General features: G+C 54.8%; 1 protein-coding gene across 1 annotated transcript in view; it reads right to left on the bottom strand.

Moving 5' to 3' along the window:
- Positions 1 to 250: 250 nt before the first annotated feature.
- HHIPL1 (HHIP like 1) overlaps positions 251 to 19985 on the bottom strand; it is a 30581-nt gene continuing 10846 nt past the window's right edge. The window contains exons 3-9 of the mRNA XM_070775690.1: positions 19817 to 19960; positions 13745 to 14073; positions 13173 to 13299; positions 10113 to 10258; positions 6813 to 6894; positions 3194 to 3276; positions 251 to 1658 (exon numbers count right to left, since the gene is read on the bottom strand). Of these exons, the coding sequence (XP_070631791.1) occupies positions 1138 to 1658; positions 3194 to 3276; positions 6813 to 6894; positions 10113 to 10258; positions 13173 to 13299; positions 13745 to 14073; positions 19817 to 19960 (1432 nt within the window). The 3' untranslated portion in view covers positions 251 to 1137. The remainder of the gene's footprint in view (positions 1659 to 3193; positions 3277 to 6812; positions 6895 to 10112; positions 10259 to 13172; positions 13300 to 13744; positions 14074 to 19816; positions 19961 to 19985) is intronic.

Below are 19985 nucleotides of genomic sequence, written 5' to 3'. Positions count from 1 at the left end.
AACCCCCTCCCGGACATGGGCCATATCCGTCGTCACTGCCCAGTGACCACCCTTCTGCTTCTCCTCCCTGGCCCCCATCAGAGGCTGAACCCAGCCACACTGATACCCCTGGACAGGCCTAGCATGAGCCCAGGCTGGGGCCATCCGTGGGCAAAGGAACTTCCAGCTGTGAGCAGGAGGGCAACTGCAGGCCGGGGGCCCCTTCTCCAACCCCACCCCCAGCTTCCAGTCAGAGAAAAGAGGCGGGAAGGAGGGTTTGTAAACAGTCACGCTGTTGGCACAGCCCTGGGTGACAGAGCATCAGTAGTCTCGCTGGGTCCATAGCCTGGCCAGCCCCTGGAGTAGGGCCGGAGGAAGCAGAAGGTTCCCTGGGATTTCACTGAGGGGCTGGGGTGGGGGGATGGAGATGAGACAGGTGGCCCTGGCACAGGCTTGAAAGTGGAGAGACCTGAAGCCTCACCAGCAACCGTGATGCCTGGACTGGCTGGGCCTGGGAGGTTTCTCCCTGAAGTCACCTAGTGCCCCCTGCCTGCCCTCCCCAGGGCAGCCTGACTCTCACCGCCCACGGGTCGCCCTGGACCCACCCATCTGATGACCTCCCTTGTCCCCACTAGACGCCTTCAGGTTCTCCTCCACAACTCTGACTGCCAGGCCACCAGTCCACATCCTTTGGGTAGCATTTCTCAGGCCATGGTCCAGCTGATTGGCGAGCCTTCCACTCCCCGGCCCCTCCCTCCATCCACGGCAGACCTCTGTTAATGCAGCCAGTGGTCAGGTCCACCCTTGAAAGGCAGCTGCCCTCGGTGCTCAGGCTGTGCTCCTGGCCCGCTGCTTGAGATGCTTGGAGGTAAGAACACCTCTACCCAGAACCACGGCGCCCACAGGGACCACACCTGTGCCCACAGGGACCACCCCCACCCCCACCACACACTCTGCCGCTTCCGGGTAGACGCAGGGGCAGAAACACAGAACACGTGCGCACAGCACACGCCTCCCACGCATCCAGGGGACAGCGTTGCAGATGGGTCGCCCCAGGCACCCGCCCCACGTTCCGCTCCACCCTCGGACCCCGGCGCACGCACCAGGCGCGCACCCTGGGTGGAGGGGCCTCCCCGGCTCCGGCCGGACGGTGCTCGCCTACAGATCGGGGTCCTCGCGGCTGCACACGACGCCGGCATCCTCCTGGTGGCCGCAGTTGTGCGAGCCCAGGCCGGCGTGCGCGCACTCCAGCAGGTTGCGCTCGCTTCCCGTGCAGCGCACGTCGTCCAGCAGGATGGGCAGCGTGCGCCCCTCGCCGAATTCCGCGCGCTTGGCCGCCCGCGCAGCGTACAGAAAGCCCAGCTGGCGGCACACGACGGCCGCCGCCTTGGTGTCCCAGGCGTCGTCGCACACGGTGCCCCAGCGTCCCCCCGCGAACACCTCCACGCGCCCGCGGCCCGGGCTGAGGCCCGCCGGCCGCACCAGACGCACTGCGCCGTTCGAGGGCTCGGGGTCGGCTGTGCCGAGCCGTCCCCGCCGCCGCCCGCTACCCCGACGGCGCCCGGGCCGCGAGGTGGGCCGTGGGGGCCGTGGGGTGGGCGCCGGCGGAGCGGCTGTGGGGCGGCTGCGGCGGGGAGCCTTGGTGGGCCGTGGGGTGCTCTCCGTCCTCCGGATGAACTCTGCACAGAGGAAGAGCCTGCGGTCAGAGGGACCCCGGCCGCCCCAGCCCACCCTAGTCCTCCACCCCGGAAGGCAGCCCAGGGAAAGATGTCCTGGCTCTGCCCTCTGCTCAGACCCTGAGAATGAGGTCCCCAACAGTGCTTCTGGGGTCACCCTGACCCCACAGATGCCAACCTGGAGCTGGGCTAGGCGCTTCTCGGGTCATTCTGCAAAGCCCTGCTGCTGCCTTCACTGCCCAGGCCGCCCTTCCCCCACCTCTGGAGCGCACCTTCCTCTTCACCCAGGCTCAAGCCTCATCAGCTCCAGGCCCTTCCCTGCGCGCCCCTACCTGCTCCAGCTCCTCCCGGCTCTGGGTCCCGGAGGCGCCCCGCACAACTTCTCCCATGGGGCCTGGGACACTAAATGACTTCTCTGTCTGCCCCAGCTGGGACAGGGCCTGGTCTGACTTCTGTAGCCTCGGCATCCAGCACAGAGCCAGGACCTTACAGAAGAGCAGAAGCTATTGCAAGAGTGAGTGGGAAAGGGCCAAGGTTTGAAATCAACTGCAGCTAGAATTACCTCCCACCCCCGAACACCCAACTCACCCCTTCCCCCAAATCCTTCTCCGGGCGGTGGGGCACCCCTTCTTCAGGGCCAGGTACCCCCACCGCCCTGCTGCCTAGTCCCCCTCTTCCTGCCCCCCCACCCCCAACTCCAGTCTGCCAGCTGGAGACCTGCTGGGCACACTCAGCCCACTAAAGTATTTCCTTTGGCCCACAGGGTGGTTTTTAAAACTGTGAACTAGTTGCCAAAATTTTCCAAATCAGGAGATTGTACAATAACAACCCAAGAAGGCAGGGACCATATCTGCTTGCTCAGCGTTAAAGCCCCAGATTGAAGCACATACATGTGCTGGATGGATGCAAGCATGCATATCCTGCTTATCTCAAGAACTGGAAGATCTGACAACACAGGGTCTGTCTCTGTTCCCACCTAGCTTGAGCCCAGAGGAACAGCCCCTCCTCGGGGCATACCCTCTTCAGAGGGCCCCAGATCCCACAGGCGGTCACTGTGGCCTTGCCTGGCCCCTCCGGAGGATTGGCACCCCTTCCCTCCCCACGAAGCTTGTCAAAAACAGAACCAGCTTATAGCAGAGCTGGTCCAAATGTCCCATCCCCTAGGTGCCCTTGTGCTGAGAATAACTCTTTCCACGCTCGCTCACATATAGATCTGCCTCCTTTCTCTGCCCCTCCCTAGAACTCTGAGTGAACCTTGCCTGAGACCCACTATCTCTCCCTTCGTCACATGGGTTCTGACGCCTGCAGCCCCTTGGAGCCGCCTACCATGGCCTGGGACTGACACACACCAGGGGGAGGGAGTTTCAGGAGTTCCATGCCCTCCGAGTATCTGCTGTGCACCGGGCACAGTGCTGGGCACAGTGAGGGAGCCAAGGAAGGGCATCCAGACCCAGCCAGGAGCATGCACATCTTGGGGGGGGGTGGGGAAGTGTGGGCTGTGGAAACCCCCTCTGTGTCTACCGCTGGCAGGCACTTACTTTCTTTGGGCACGAAGTGGATGAGGCGGCTCCTGACCTTCACCCGGGAGGGCTGGATCTGACACTTGCCCGGTGGTGCCCGTCTGCCGACACACAGGACATCATGAGTCACCCCACCCCCTTGGGAGCTCACCCTGAGTGTGTCCCTCTGGGATCACCCACCCCCTGCAGCCATGGGTGAAGGGGAAGGGCTGGTGTGCGTTCAGGCGTGGGCCGGTGTAGACAGTAACAAGGGTGGCCATTCATGGAGCAGCACCCAGGTGGCTCAGTGGCAAAGAATCCGCCTGCAGTGCAGGAGACCTGGGTTCGATCCCTGGGTTGGGAAGATCCCCTGGAGAAGGGAGAGGCTACCCACTCCAGTATTCTGGCCTAGAGAATTCCATGGGCTGTATAGTCCATGGGGTCGCAAAGAGTCAGACAGGACTGAGTGACTTTCACTTTCACTTTCACCCAGGTGGCTCAGTGGTAAAGAATCTGCCTGCCACTGCAGGAGACTCCAGAGACAGAGGTTCGATCCCTGGGTTGGGAAGATCCCCTGGAGAAGGAAATGGCAACCCACTCCAGTGTTCTTGACTGGAGAAGCTCTGGACAGAGGAGCCTGGCGGGCTACGAGAGTTGGACCCAACAGCACACTCCTGCTGCACACGCCTCCCAGACCCCAAGAGCCTGACCCCAGGACAGGAACATCCCTGAACAGCCTGCCGAACAACCACTCAGGCCTCTGCCTGAAGTGCACGAGGGCCCCGGCGGCCACTGCTAACTCAGGGCATGAAGCGTGCTTGGGATGAGATCAAGTGTCCCACTCCCCCTCCCGAGCAGCCGGGTCTAACTCCTATACCTGCCACTGCAGGCCCATCCCTGCATCTTTCCCTGGCCCCTGTCCCCCACGGTCTTTGAGGAGGGTCTCTCCCTGCCCCTCTGGTTCTGAGATTTCTGGTGATACAGAATCAAAGGGAAAGGTTAAGTCGATCTGAAGAATAAAGCGGGGAGAGAGAGAGAGAGCCTCGGGGCTGGCAGCAGAGCTGAGGGAACTGGGGGGGCCTTGGAGTGCCAGGTTGGAGAGCGCCGGGAGAAAAAAGAGCCTGAGAAGGGTTGCCAGGGCTCTGAATTGGGTCTCCTTGGACATCTTGGAGGGGCACAAGGAAGGAATGGAATCCCATTTTAATGAGCTTCTGGCCGTTGATCTGTGAGTCTTTGAATGGGACCGACCCTATTCTGGGACCAGCCCACGTGGGTCCAAGACTTCAATGGGTTCCAGGAGCACGAGGGGAAAGCCCAAGGGCTGAAGCAGCCACGTGACCCCGGGTGGCTTTCAAACAGCCCCCGCAGAAGGGAGAAAGCGAGGGGGGACGTGGGCTGTTCCCCTCCTCCCACCGAGGCTGAAACACAGCCCGGTTCACATCCTTCTCCAAGCTGCAGAAAGGGTGGTTTTTCCGGCTACTCTGAGCTCCAGATAATAGCCACACGCGTCAGACCGACCCAGCTGGGTTTTGTTCCTTAAGGAAATTACGTAAAAATTTTTTTGTTTTGCCAAAGGGTAGGAGATGCAGTAAAATCCCACAGTGGCTATGTTTGGGCAGAGGACCCCCACCCTACCCTCTCCGCTTCCCATTTCTTCATTTTCCAAATGTTCTGGAATGCGGCCCCTCTGCCATATGTTGTGGATGCAAAAACTGAATGTGGATTCCAAAAGAGAAAAGTGCAAGGGATGAGAAGGGTCAGAGAGGGTGCGGGAAAGGGGAGTCTAGCATCTTGCCTGCTCCTCTGACCCATGAGACCTTGAGCAGAGATCCCTAAGCCTCAGGTCCCTCTGTTGTAAGAGGGTCATGAGTCCAGAGAGCTGCAAGGGATGTGGAGTCGATCCCTAGGTTGGGAAGATCCCCTGGAGGAGGGAATAGCTACCCTTCCCAGGTGGCGCTAGTGGTAAAGAAACCTCCTGCCAATGCAGGAGATGCAAGAGATGCAGATTTGGTCCCTGGGTCAGGAAGACCCCCTGGAGGAGGTAATGGCAACCCGCTCCAGTATTCTTGCCTGAAAAATCCCATGGACAGAGGAGCCTGACAGGCTACAGTCCTTGGGGTCACAAAGACTCGGACATGACTGAAAAGACTGATCTTGCATGCATGAGCCCAGAGGGATGCTGTTCAGACTAAAGGAGTTGGTGGGTTTCAGGCAGTATCTGGAATGAATTAGGTGATATTTCCTTAGAGAAGCATTTTTCCCCTCCAAATTGGAAATAACCTAAATGTCCAAGGGATGGATAAGGCAGTCATGGCACAGTGACTCAACAGAAAATTATGCAGCCATCAAAAACGAGCCTTCTGAGGGTGATGTTGCAAAGTGGAAATGTTTATGCAAAATAAGGACAGACCTACGAAGAAAAATGCAAAGTCTGCATGTGTTCCTCCACAACGCCAGCAATCCAAACGCGGCCAGGACCTCAGAGGAGGGAAAGAAGCAAGCACTTATGTTTTTCTTGATAGTTATGTCAATAATGAAGAGCTCTGTGCTTTCAGCAAAACAGTGTGGTAAACGAGGAATGTCTGAGAGAGGGTCACAGACCAGAGAAAGCTAACGAGACACAGTAACTAAATACCACGTGGAATTCTGGATGGAATCCCAAAGCAAAGGAGGGAAAAACCAGAGGAATCCTTTTTTTTTTTTTAAGTATGGAGGTACCTGACTTTTTAAAAAGTGTGGCATTTAGTGAATAGTAAAGTACCAGTATCGGTTCATTAACTGTGATAGTATTAGTTGCTCAGATGTGTCTGAGTCTTCGGACCCCATCGATTGTAACCCACCAGGGTGCCCTGTCCATGGAATTCTCCAGGCAAGAATACTGGAGTGGGTTGCAATTCCCTTCTCTAGGAGATCTTCCTGACCAGGGAATCGAACCTGGTTCTCCTGCATTGCAGGAAGATTCTTTTCCATCTGAGCCACAGGGGAAGCCCTTAATCATGACAAATGTACCATAATAATCGGGAATACTGAATGGTGGCTATGTGGCAAACTGTGCTATCATGGCAACTTATTTGTAAAATAAAAACTGTTTTAAAAATTTTTTAAAGAGTTTTTTAAAATGTGATGGTGGGGTCCATGGTTATCAGCCCCCACTGGTATCATCTTTCTAAGGATGGAAGCGTGCGTGCTAAATTGCTTCAGTTGTGTCTGATTGTTTGCAGCCCCAGGGACTGTACCCGCCAGGCTCCTCTGTCCATGGGATTTTTCAGGCAAGAATACTGGAGTGGGTTTCCGTGTGCTCCTCCAGGGGATCTTCCTGACCCAGGGATCGAACCTGCATCTCTGGCGTCACCTGCGTTGGCAGGTGGTTTTTCTTTTTTTTTTTTTTTAACCAATAGCGCCACCTATGAATACAGCAGGACTTCGAGGCTGGCAGATAGCTTCTGAATCTTAGATCTGCCCTTACCAGCAGTATGAGCTTAGCTAGTCACTTCCCCTCTCTGGGCCTCAGTTTTCTCTTCAGAAAAATGGGGGTGTTAATCATACCCACCTTAGGACGCGGTAGAGAGGGGAAGTGCGGTAACGGAGGGGAGTGCTCCTGGCAGACAGAAGGGGCTCAGGCCCTCTGGGGCGGGGTGGGCGGGAGGCGGGTACTCACCTGGAAGGGTCGATCATCTTGTAGACCACCCCATGTGCCACAGTGGCACTTGGCATGCCCGTTGACATGAAGTACAGCTCCCCTGGAACAAGACGCAAGGCAAAGGGTGAGACTGCTGCCTGGAACACCATCCGGGCCAGCCCCACGCCCCCACCTCAGGCTCTGGGACGCACCCCAACCTGTGAGCCAGGAGGGGAGATGCTCCGGGTCAGTGTACTTCTCCAGTCCCCAGAACAGGGAAAGGAGGCTGAGAAAGGCGTCCAAACGCACCCTGGGGTCTCTGCAGCACAGCTTCCTGGGGTGCTGGCCACTCTGCCTGCACCCACCCTGGCTCTGACCTCTGCTCGTGCCTCCTTCCTGGTGACCCCAGGGACCCTACCCCTGGTTCCTGCCTGGTCTCATGCCCAGCACACACACCTCTGAGCACCAGTAGGGGTCCACAGCCCAGCTCCCCACTGACTGCTTACTGGTGACCAGCTTCCGCATTCCTCCACAGGCCTGCCTCGTAGGGCTGTTGTGAGGATAACAAGAGCGTGGGGCACCTGCTCCATCAGTGTGAACTATTACTGCCGTTGTTGTTATTGTCATGGGCACCCAGGGTCCAGGTCCCGCCTGGCCCTTGGGGGCAGGGCGCCCCTTCTCTCCACGGAGCAGCAGGCACCTCCCAGGCTGGTAGCAGGGGCAGAAGAGCACAAGCCTGGGGAGTCTCCAGTGTGAATCCCGGCCCCAGCACTTGGCCCCCCGTGAGCTCCCACGGCTCTGGGACAGCCCCCCTCAGCTTCAGTTTGTAGAAGTGGAATCACGAGCACCTGGACCATGGATGCTGTCAGGGGAATTGAGTTCTCTGCTCTCTCCTCACCCATATCCCGCCCCCTGGCCCTTGCTGCCACAGGTACAAATGTCCAGGAAGTAGGTTTCATTATTCTCTATGTACAGATGAGACAATAGACGCTCAGAGAGGTCAAGTGACTTGCCCAAAGTCACACAGCCGGTGAATGGTTAAGCAGGCCCTGAACTCAGAAACACCTGCTGCCTCCAAGCCCACGCTGATGTAGGAGACGTGGTAGCTGGGAGGCCTAGACACAGCCACACGTGGCTCAGTGTGATGGTTCAGCTGTGCTAATACCTCCCATCCCATAGGAGGCAGCGAAGAGCTCTCCCAAGGATGGGGGCAGGGGTGGATTCCCCAAAGAGAGGCTGGGACAGGCAGTGAGATGGGAGCTTGGAGGAAAGCATGACCCTGGTGACTGGTGCAGTCATGGAGGGCTACATGATGGTGGTGTCTGATAATCAAGACCCAGGAAACCTGGAGAATTCTTGAAGGGGAAGACTCTTGAGAGGTGACCTGTGTAACTAGGGTAGAGCCAGCTGTCAGGGGAACTGGGGGCTGGGGAGGGCAGGATGCTGGGCTGTCAATGCCCTCTGACTCCTCGCTCCAGGAGCCCCAGCCCTACCTTGGTGGGGGTGGTGGGGTGCTGGGCTGTCAATGCCCTCTGACTCCTCGCTCCAGGAGCCCCAGCCCTACCTTGGTGGGGGTGGTGGGGTGCTGGGCTGTCAATGCCCTCTGACTCCTCGCTCCAGGAGCCCCAGCCCTACCTTGGTGGGGGTGGTGGGGTGGAATAGGCCCACAAGGTGCATGCACCCTGTAGGAGGGAGCAGGGTCCCAGCAAGCCGGTCCCTGCTGGAGAGTCCACAGGCACAGCCGTGAACTTGAGCCATCACTTCCGGTCTCTGGGCCCCTTTCTGGAGAGAGGACTTGGGAGCGGCCTGGCTCCTCCCTGGCTGGGCAGCCCTCCTTGAACCTACACTCCAGGCCCTGAAGGAACTTGGGGTCCCCGCACGTGCCGCCCCCTTGACTTCGATGCACTTCTCCATCGACTGCCTTTGCCTGACAGAGCTCCAGCTTGACACCCTGCTCTGGGAGGCCTCGGGGGGCCAGGCTGTGTCCAGTGCCCCACCCCCCCATCCCAAGACTGGGCAGGAGAGCCAGCCTCATTCCCCCATCCGTACAGTGACAGCACTGGACGGGCGCAGCCTAAGGCCCCATCCAGCCTTAATCTGTGGGAAGCCATGGCCCCCCAACCCCATGCGCAGCCAGGGATCCCTGATGGCACTGCTAAGCTCTGCCCAGGGCCACGCCGTCCTCCTGGTCTCTGCAGTGTGGACTGTCCCTGGAGGACACTGGGCCAGCAGAGGTCCTTGTTGTGCAATTTACAAGCGTCAGAAGATCAAGCCGAGAGGCGGAGGCTGCAGGGAGCTGGGGCAGTTTGCAGGCCTCAGCTCCCCGGGTCTCTGTACCTTCAGGGGCCGCCTGCCTGCCTCACCAGCAGGCTGTCCCTCGGCCTGTCTGTCTTTGAGGGGCCTCCTCCTGGCCCTCGGTGTCACTCAGAAGGGCCCCCTGGGCCTGCCTCTGGGTCTGGGCTCTGTGTGGGGTGCACCAGGAAAGGGCACCCCCCCTTCCAAAACATGTTAACCCCCTACTGACCAAAAGAAAAGGCTTTCAAGGGCCCAGTGGGCTTGGGGGGGGGCAGTGGGGGCTGGGGCTGCCCTGTGAAAACTTAGATTCTGACGAGTGTCGGTTCAACAAAGGTTTCCCAGACTCAGGCCTGGGGGCTCTGGGCACTGGGCCCTGCGGGGGGACACCTCTCGAAAGGCCCTCGGGAGGGTGTTGCCTAGTAACCTGGCCAAGCATCCACCGGGCCCCACTGGGGGCCCCTCGGCTTTTGTCCAGGGACAATCCGGGGCCAAGGACAAAGGCGGGATCCAGCCCCCAGGGTCCTTCTTCCTCTCCCCTCCCCCTCTGCTCCTGGCATTGAAAACACAAGCGCCTGAACAGGGGACCCACTAACAGGCAAGAAAGCAGTGCCCACCACTCTCCGAGGACAATGCAGCTTCATTCATAGGCCCCAGTGCATTTGCCATCAGGAATCCAGGGTGCTGGGGGTCCCCAGGGAGGCACTCTCCCGCCACTTGCCTGCCTTTCCACCATCACACCCGTTCCTGGCCCCATAACCTCCCTGGACTCTTACCTGTGGGGTCACGTGATCCCTCCCAGTAACTCTGCCCATGGTGGGAGTGGGGAACCACTGCTCCCATTTTCCAGATGAGGAAATGGAAGCTCAGACAGGTGAGAACTGACACCCAGGCAAGGCTCAAGACCTCTGAACATGTCACCCTCCAGCCTGGAGGTGACTCAGTCCTGAGATGCCATCCGGGGAATCCCAGGCCAGAAGGACCCAGGGGTGGGGAGTCAGTGCCAGGCAGGGGCAGCCCGGATGGAGGGGCCTCAGCAGCGCTCACCAGCCTCGTCCTCGCCGAAGGAGATGATGTGTGGGTAGTAGTTGTTGATGAGGCCTGGGAACGCGCAGGTCTGGCCACGGCCCATGCAGATCTCGCTGTACCGCCACTGGCCTGTCTCTGGGTTCTCCCGGAGGGACATCAGACGCCTGCAAAGGAGGATGGGCTGAGGGGTCCTGCCTGGCAGGGTGCCTGGGGGAAGCCCACCCACCAACCCACCCATCCACTCATCTGTTAGCCATGCAACCAGGACTGCACATAATATGCAGGGTCCAGTGCAAAATGAGCGTGCAAGGACCCTTGTTCAAAATGTACTAAAAGTTTCAAGACAGTGACGGGAGATCGTTAAACTGAGCGTGGGCCCTTCTGAGCACGTCTGTGCAAGTGCACAGACCGCACGTCCAGGAAGCCTGCCCTGCATGCAGTCTTTACTGAGCACCAGCTGTTGGGTCAGCCGAAAAGTTAGTCTGGGTGTTTCTGTTAGATGTACGGAAAAGCCCGAGCAAACTGTTTGGCCAACCCAGTACATAGCAGGAGAAGCATGGTGCTCAGTCACTCAGCCGTGTCCGACTCTGTGATCCCACGGACTGTGGCCCGCCAGGCTCCTCTGTCCATGGGATTCTCCAGGCAAGAACACTGGAGTGGGTTGTCATGCCCTCCTCCGTGGGATCTTCCCAATCCAGAGATCCAACCCAGGTCTCCCACACTGCAGGCAGAATTCTTTACCGCCTGAGCCATCAGGGAAGCCCAGGAGAAGCACATGGGTGACCAAGACCAACTTGGTTTCAGCCTCCTTGGTTCAGTTCCAACCACTGACCAGCAGGAGGCAGTCAGGAGCCAACTTCCAGTTCAGAAGCCTCCGAGGCTGCATAGATTTGGGAGCTGCCTCCACTTGGGAGCATGAAATGGAGAATCTGTTTTTTTTTTGTTTTTGATGCGGACCACTTTTAAAGTAGTCATTGGATTTGTTGTGATATTGCTTCTGTTGTTTATGTTTTGGTGTTTCGGGGCCGCAAGGCACATGAGATCTCAGCTCCCCACCAGCGATGAATCCATGGCCCCTGCAGTGGAAGGCAAAGTCTTCGCCACTGGACTACCAGGGGATTCCCAAAGTGGAGAATTTGGCATCTTCAGAATATGCTGATTTTGTCCCTACTCCCTTCTACATTTGTTAGTTGCCTACGGATACTTTCAGGCCCTGCTTGGTTGCCCCACCTCCTAGAAGCCCTCCTGACTGCTCCTGTGCTGGGCTTCCCCAGAGAGCATGGGCTCTCTGAGGCCAGACTCAAGTGGACCAAGTGAGACTCACACCTGACTTGGGTATGAGGTGTTCTTCAACTTTGTTGCTCTAGCCCTGGCATAAAGCCTGACCCAGCAGAGGAGCTTGGGAAGTGCCAGCAAAATTCACTGAATTTCTATGTTCAGGTGACTTGGACATTCCTGGGGTGGGGGTAGGAGGGTAACAGAAGAGTAAAAGGAGAATCAGGGTAAAAAGAGAGGTTTCATCTAGACCCATTTTCCAGATGGGATAACTGAGTCCAGAGGGAGACTCTCCAAGCTGGGAGAAGGACACAGCAACCAGAGGCCCAGGTCAAGGTTCTCTGTCAGCTCCAGCTATAGACAAATGGCCACAAACCCACCCTAGTTCAGCAGCCTGCAAGAGGTAAGAATTCTGCCAGCCTCAGGCTTCTTTACTTCCTCTCTGAACAGAGACCCTGTTCAACTGCCCTTACGTGGAGAGGCTAGGGTGCGAATAATTAAGAACTGGTGATCCAGTGGTTAGGGTTCCACACTTCCACTACAGGAGACCTGGTTTTGATCCCTGGTTGGGGAAATAAGATTCTTCAAGCTGCATGGGAGTGAGAGGGGAGTGTCTTGCTCAGTCGTGTCCTCAGACCTCATGGACTGTAGCCCGCCAGGCTCCTCTGTCCATGGGATTCTCCAGGAAAGAGTACTGGAGTGGGTTGCCATTTCCTTCTCCAGGGGATCTTCCCAACCCAGGGACTGAACCCAGGTCTCCTGCATTGCAGGCAGACACTTTATCCTCTGAGCCACCAGGGAAGCCCTCAAGCTGCATGGTGCAACCAAAAAAAAAAAAAAATTCATTTCACAGGAGGCTGGGAAGGTCCTGAGATCACCAACAGATCCTTCCATTTTATTAATAAAACAAAACAACAACCAGTCAACCAGAAATTGGGCATGTTCTAGATTCTAAGTGCTGTAATATGTATGAAAGTGAAAAGTGAAAGTGAAGTCCCTCAGTCATGTCGGACTCTTTGAGACCCCATGAACTTCAGCCCACCAGGCTCCTTCATCCATGGGATTTTCCAGGCAAGAATACTGGAGTGGGTTGCCATTTCCTTCTCCAGAGGATCTTCCTGACCTAGGGATCGAACCCAGGTCTCCCACATTGTAGGCAGACGCTTTACTGTCTGAGCTACTGGGGAACTTCCCCAAATGTATATGAACAGGACCCAAATAAGCTTAAGTAAGCAGGTACTATTATCATTTTGCAAATGAGGAAATTAAAGCTCAGAGAGGTGAAGCAGCTGGCTCAAGGTCACACAGCTAATAAGCATGCCAGGCTTTGGACACGGGTCATCTCAGCTATATTTTAAAACATCATGCCAGGTGTGTGGCTTCCCTGGGTCTCTCTGGGCCTCAGTTTCCCCCTCTGTACAATGGGAGAAACAGGTGGTCATGAGGCTCTGTAAGCTCCCCAGGGGAAAGAGTCTGACCCACGTCAGACTTGGGAGGTATGGTCTTGAACCCTCTCTGAAACCTGTTTGGGATGTGATTTATCCCACCCCCCTTTCTCCCCAACACACCCACCCCTCTCTGGGGGCTCAGTGGGTGGAGGCAGCAAGGCTTCATGGGGCCCAGTGGGTTGACCTCAGCTGGATCCCCAGGTCCCCTCTCTCGAGCAAGGTGACCTCTCTGGCCAGGTGGCACAATGACAGGTCCTGGCTTCTAGGAGACAGAGAGGTCAAAGGTGCTGTTCGGGTTCCCCGACCTTTCACCTCTGCGGTCCCTGACCCTCAGAACTGCTGTCGGGTCACTTACCCGCTCATGAAGTCTCCAAAAACGTAGAGGCCGTTCAGGTTGGGGTACTCGCAGCCCCGGTACACGTAGCCCCCAGTCACCGACTTGCCCAGTTTGTGCGGGTAGGCGAAAATCGGCAGCACGTCATCTGCAGAGTGGGGAGACGCTGGGTGAGCCTGCGGGGGTCCCCGGAGGCTCCGCGGGTGGTCCTGAGTCCTGCGGGGCCAAGGGGTGGGAGGTCCCTAGGAGGGCCCGAGAGGGGGCCCCAGAGAGTCAACGAGAAAGGGTAATGCTTAAAGTTTATAAGGTACGGAGAGGGCAAGGATTTGCCAGGCAGGAAGTGATTTGGGGCGGGCGGCAGGGGAGCCATTCCGGAGGGTGGGCGCTGGCTGGCTACAGACGGAGGCACTGGCGCGCATCCCGATGGGGGTGGGGCGGGTTGTACCAGGATCGGGGGTCCCCGGTGGCGCGGGTGGTAGGTGAGGTTAGGGGGCCACCGAGGGAGGCGTGGGCGCACAGCCGTGGAGTGAGGGGTGGCAGATCTGGGGAGAGGGGTCCCCGGGGGCTCAGAGCGGGGTGGCGGGGGCGGTCACCGAGGGAGGCGTTGGCGCACAGCTTGCGGTCATAGCACTGGTAGCCCTCGCGGGCGCGCCAGCCATAGTTGCGGCCGCGCTCTACCAGATCCACCTCCTCGAACTTGTTCTGGCCCACGTCGCCGCAGAAGAGGCGCCCGCGGCCCGCGCCCGTCGCCGGGTCGCCGCGGTCGAAGGAGCAGCGCCACATGTTGCGCACCCCGAAGGCGTAGACCTCCGGCCGCGCGGCGGGGTCGCCCACGAATGGGTTGTCGGGCGGGATGCGGTAGAGCGGGCCGCGCTCGTTGCGGTCCACGTCGATGCGCAGCACCTTGCCGAGCAGCGCCGATCTGCGGGAGAAAGCACCGACTGGGGCGGGGCTGGGGCTGGGGGTAGGGGGCCTGGAGCCCAAGGCCGCCCCAGGTGCAAGGCAAGCGTTGGCTCTGGGGCCAGAGACTCCAAGTTCACGTCCTCAGCAGCCATGCACCGGCTGGGTAACCCCAATCATTCAATTCGACATTATCAGACACCTTACCATGTGCCCGGCTCCATCCTAAGCATTTGACTTACATACCATCGGTTGCTTTGTTTCATCCTCACAGCAAATCTTTTAGATTGTGTCATTGTTTAGTCAACAAATCATGTCCAGCTCATCCAACTCTCTGGACTGTAGCCCACCAGGCTCCTCTGTCCATGGGATTCTCCAGGCAAGAATACTGGAGTGGGTTGCCATTTCCTTCTCCAGGGGATCTTCCCAACCCAGGGATTGAACCTATATCTCCTGCATTGGCAGGCGGGTTCTTTATCCACTGAGCCACCAGGGAAGCCCCAGTCTTCTAGGTAAGTGGGTGCTGTTGTGATCGCCATTTATTTCACAGTCGAGGCAGCTGAGCTCAGAGAGGCCACAGAGCATCCCTGGTTGCCTCACCCCTCATAAACCGGAGAGCTGAGATCCAGCCTAAGTAGCCTGGCTACAGAAACCCAAGCTCGTCACCGCACTTTCTGGCCTCCCCAGGCCTTGGGGTTCTCTGCTGTAATATTAGATGGTCCCTCTCTTTCTTTGCAGGACTGTGCTACAGGGTGAAAAGGATATAGAAAAATAACGCCTGTTTATAGCTTACTTGCAGCACAGTATGAAAAGGCAAAATGATAGGATACTGAAAGAGAAACTCCCCAGGTCAGTAGGTGCCCAATATGCTACTGGAGATCAGTGGAGAAATAACTCCAGAAAGAATGAAGGGATGGAGCCAAAGCAAAAACAATACCCAGCTGTGGATGTGACTGGTGATAGAAGCAAGGTCTGATGCTGTAAAGAGCAATATTGCATAGGAACCTGGAATGTCAGGTCCATGAATCAAGGCAAATTGGAAGTGGTCAAACAAGAGATGGCAAGAGTGAATGTTGATATTCTAGGAATCAGCGAACTGAAATGGACTGGAATGGGTGAATTTAACTCAGATGACCATTATATCTACTACTGCCAGCAGGAATCCCTCAGAAGAAATGGAGTGGCCATCATGGTCAAAAAAAGAGTCCGAAATGCAGTACTTGGATGCAATCTCAAGAACGACAGAATGATCTCTGTTCGTTTCCAAGGCAAACCATTCAGTATCACAGTAATCCAAGTCTATGCGCCAACCAGTAACGCTGAAGAAGCTGAAGCTGAACGGTTCTATGAAGACCTACAAGACCTTTTAGAACTAACACCCAAAAAAGATGTCCTTTTCATTATAGGGGACTGGAACGCAAAAGTAGGAAGTCAAGAAACACCTGGAGTAATAGGCAAATTTGGCCTTGGAATATGGAATGAAGCAGGACAAAGACTAATAGAGTTTTGCCAAGAAAATGCACTGGTCATAGCAAACACCCTCTTCCAACAACACAAGAGAAGACTCTATACATGGACATCACCAGATGGTCAACACCGAAATCAGATTGATTATATTCTTTGCAGCCAAAGATGGAGAAGCTCTATACAGTCAGCAAAAACAAGACCAGGAACTGACTGTGGCTCAGACCATGAACTCCTTATTGCCAAATTCAGACTTAAATTGAAGAAAGTAGGGAAAACCAGTAGACCATTCAGGTATGACCTAAATCAAATCCCTTATGATTATACAGTGGAAGTGAGAAATAGATTTAAGGGCCTAGGTCTGATAGATAGAGTGCCTGATGAACTATGGAATGAGGTTCGTGACATTGTACAGGAGACAGGGATCAAGACCATCCCCATGGAAAAGAAATGCAAAAAAGCAAAATGGCTGTCTGGGGAGGCCTTACAAATAGCTGTGAAAAGAAGAGAAGCAAAAAGCAAAGGAGAAAAGGAAAGATATAAGCATCTGAATGCAGAGTTCCAAAGAATAGCAAGAAGAGATAAGAAAGCCTTCTTCAGCGATCAATGCAAAGAAATAGTGGAAAACAACAGAATGGGAAAGACTAGAGATCTCTTCAAGAAAATTAGAGATACCAAGGGAACATTTCATGCAAAGATGGGCTTGATAAAGGACAGAAATGGTATGGATCTAACAGAAGCAGAAGATATTAAGAAGAGATGGCAAGAATACACAGAAGAACTGTACAAAAAAGATCTTCACGACCCAGATAATCACGATGGTGTGATCACTCACCTAGAGCCAGACATCCTGGAAATGTGAAGTCAAGTGGGCCTAAGAAAGCATCACTACGAACAAAGCTAGTGGAGGTGATGGAATTCCAGTTGAGCTATTCCAAATCCTGAAAGATGATGCTGTGAAAGTGCTGCACTCAATATGCCAGCAAATTTGGAAAACTCAGCAGTGGCCACAGGACTCGAAAAGGTCAGTTTTCATTCCAATCCCAAAGAAAGGCAATGCCAAAGAATGCTCAAACTACCGCACAATTGCACTCATCTCACACGCTAGTAAAGTAATGCTCAAAATTCTCCAAGCCAGGCTTCAGCAATATGTGAACCGTGAACTTCCTGATGTTCAAGCTGGTTTTAGAAAAGGCAGAGGAACCAGAGATCAAATTGCCAACATCCACTGGATCATGGAAAAAGCAAGAGAGTCCCAGAAAAACATCTATTTCTGCTTTATTGACTCTGCCAAAGCCTTTGACTGTGTGGATCACAATAAACTGTGGAAAATTCTGAAAGAGATGGGAATACCAGACCACCTGATCTGCCTCTTGAGAAATTTGTATGCAGGTCAGGAAGCAACAGTTAGAACTAGACATGGAACAACAGACTGGTTCCAAAATATGAAAAGGAGTTTGTCAAGGCTGTATATTGTCACCCTGTTTATTTAACTTATATGCAGAGTACATCATGAGAAACGCTGGACTGGAAGAAACACAAACTGGAATCAAGATTGCCAGGAGAAATATCAATAACCTCAGATATGCAGATGACACCACCTTTACGGCAGAAAGTGAAGAGGAACTAAAAAGCCTCTTGATGAAAGTGAAAGTGGAGAGTGAAAAAGTTGGCTTAAAACTCAACATTCAGAAAATGAAGATCATGGCATCCGGTCCCACCACTTCATGGGAAATAGATGGGGAAACAGTGGAAACAGTGTCAGACTTTATTTTTCTGGGCTCCAAAATCACTACAGATGGTGACTGCAGCCATGAAATTAAAAGACACTTACTCCTTGGAAGGAAAGTTATGACCAACCTAGATAGCATATTCAAAAGCAGGGACATCACTTTGCCAACAAAGGTTCGTCTAGTCAAGGCTATGGTTTTTCCTGTGGTCATGTATGGATGTGAGAGTTGGACTGTGAAGAAGGCTGAGCACCGAAGAATTGATGCTTTTGAACTGTGGCATTGGAGAACACTTTTGAGAGTCCCTTGGACTGCAAGGAGATCCAACCAGTCCATTCTGAAGGAGATCAGCCCTAGGATTTCTTTGGAAGGAATGATGCTAAAGCTGAAACTCCAGTACTTTGGCCACCTCATGCGAAGAGTTGACTCATTGGAAAAGACTCTGATGTTGGGAGGGATTGGGGGCAGGAGGAGAAGGGGATGACAGAGGATGAGATGGCTGGATGGCATCACTGATTCGATGGACATGAGTGTCAGTGAACTCCAGGAGTTGGTGATGGACAGGGAGGTCTGGCGTGCTGTGATTCATGGGGTCGAGAAGAGTCAGACATGACTGAGCGACTGTTCTGATCTGATCTGCAGCACCTAGCACAGCAACAGGTATGCAGTAGGCGCTCATTAAGTGGTGAGTGAATGAATGAATAACTTCAATCAAAGTCAAGTGCACCATTTAAGAGTACCAGGGAGGGCAGGGAGACAGGAGAGAACGCGGCAGATGTTAGCAGGAAACAGGAGGTGGGGTTCTTGCCTCCTCTCTCGCACGCGCCCAGGGCCATCGCAGCAGGTCAGGGGTCACCCCACACTCCACACACACCATCCTGAACCCAGGCTCTGAGCGGCGAACAACTTGCCAGTCTCCCAGGCAGCTCTGGACAGGAAGTGAGGTCCCTTCAGGGTGCCCGGCCACATCGGCTTCTGGGGCCTGGGAGTGAGACCTCAGCACGTTGCCTCCAGAGCCATACCGAATAGGGCGCAGCTGCAGCCCGGACCTCCACGCAGCCACTGGGGTGAGCAGCTTCTGGGTCTCATTCATTGCAGGACAAAAGTGACACACGATGGAATCTGCGACATGCTTAAAGATGTGCAGAGGGGAACACACCCTCTTCATCTGTGGCTTTTTTACAGTATTAATTTATTTCTTTGGCTGTGCCGGGTCTTAGTTGAGGCATGTGGGATCTTTAGTTTGGGCATGGGAACTCCTGGTTGTGGCATGTGGGATCTAATTCCTTGACCAAGGATTGAACTGCACTGGGAGCAGAGTCTTAACCGCAGGACCACCAGGGAAGTCCCTTCTTCTGTGAGTTTTTGATGCACTTACTCACTGCAAGGTTTTCCCCCAGCATTTGGGTGTACTCCCTTTGGGCTGCTTTTTAAGGCAGGACTGGCTGGTCTGCCCATTTGATCCAACTGTGTACCCCACATTCTCACAGAGCATCAGCACCCAAGCATTTCTGTCATCATTAAAGACACCACCCAAGTGTCCTCTTTCATGATGATAAAACGCTCCCACCACCCCAGTAGCTGCCCCACAGTTAATCCCCTATTGTGGACTTCCAGGTTCTGCTCCAGTGAGCTCCTCTCACACTCTCCAGCCTGCTCTGCACCAAGCTTCGGATTACTCCCCAGGGCCCACACACCACGCTCCAGGCTTTGATATGTAAGTGGGCAAAACTCATAGCAGCAAAATAATGTTTTAAGTCTTGTCCAATTATCCACAAATCCTTAATTTCTATTTTCTCAACTTCATCTCTAAATACATCCCAAACATGAGAAAACTGCGATGATTCTTACGCTGTCACATATGAAAGCACAAGTCACAAATTGGGAACACTTTAATTACTATAATCAACATCATATGCGCTATTTTTACTCTCTGGGCTGAGGAAGGTTTTGTGATTTGGACTGAGGATGGAGGAGGCTGCCCTGAGACTCCTGGGTATCCTCATCTATACACTTGAGACTGTGTATGTTTGTGTGCGTGTGTGTGCGTGTGTGTGTGTGTGTGTGTATGTGTATGTGTGTGTGTAAGGAAGGGAATGGTGGCAGGCCATCTTCTCAAGCCCAGAAGTGAGGAACTGAGAGCAAGACTCTGCTTCAGTTTCGGGGTCATCTCGGGTGACCCTTGGGGTAGAAAAGCCACATGCCCATCCATACAGCCCTGCTCCAGCCAGCTCACACTCCCCATTTGGTCTGGGAAGCATCCTTTTCCTTCCTCTGGCTCCAGCAGGGCTGGGCGGACTTCAGAGAAAAATCTCATCTTCCCAGAGGCTCTGTGATGCCGCCTTTCAGGTACCCATCACCTTTATTCCTCATAACAAGCCTGCCCATGGAGATGATCATTATTCCTTTCTAACTGATAAGAGAAAGGCACTGGGTTCCCCAGCTGGCTAGCTGCAGGCTGAGCTGGGGCCCAAAGCCATTTCTATTGCCCTAGTCTCCTGGCTGAGGAAGTCATTCCCCCTTCAGAAGAGTACATAAACCAGCCCACCCACCAACCAAATCAGAACATACTTGTTTTGGGCGTTTCCAAATTTCCCAAAGGGGTCTCCAGCCATCCCGCCATCTCCGGTAAAGATGTAGAGGTACCCATCATCCCCGAAGAGCAGCTGGCCTCCATTATGGTTCGAGGCTGGTTCTTCGATTTCCAGGATTATCCTAAAAGAAGATAAGCCACCCCCCA

The sequence above is a fragment of the Bos indicus genome, chromosome 21 (assembly GCF_029378745.1).
Source record: "Bos indicus isolate NIAB-ARS_2022 breed Sahiwal x Tharparkar chromosome 21, NIAB-ARS_B.indTharparkar_mat_pri_1.0, whole genome shotgun sequence".
In the NCBI taxonomy this organism is placed as follows: Eukaryota; Metazoa; Chordata; class Mammalia; order Artiodactyla; family Bovidae; genus Bos; species Bos indicus.
This window is presented reverse-complemented; position numbering and strand designations above follow the sequence as displayed.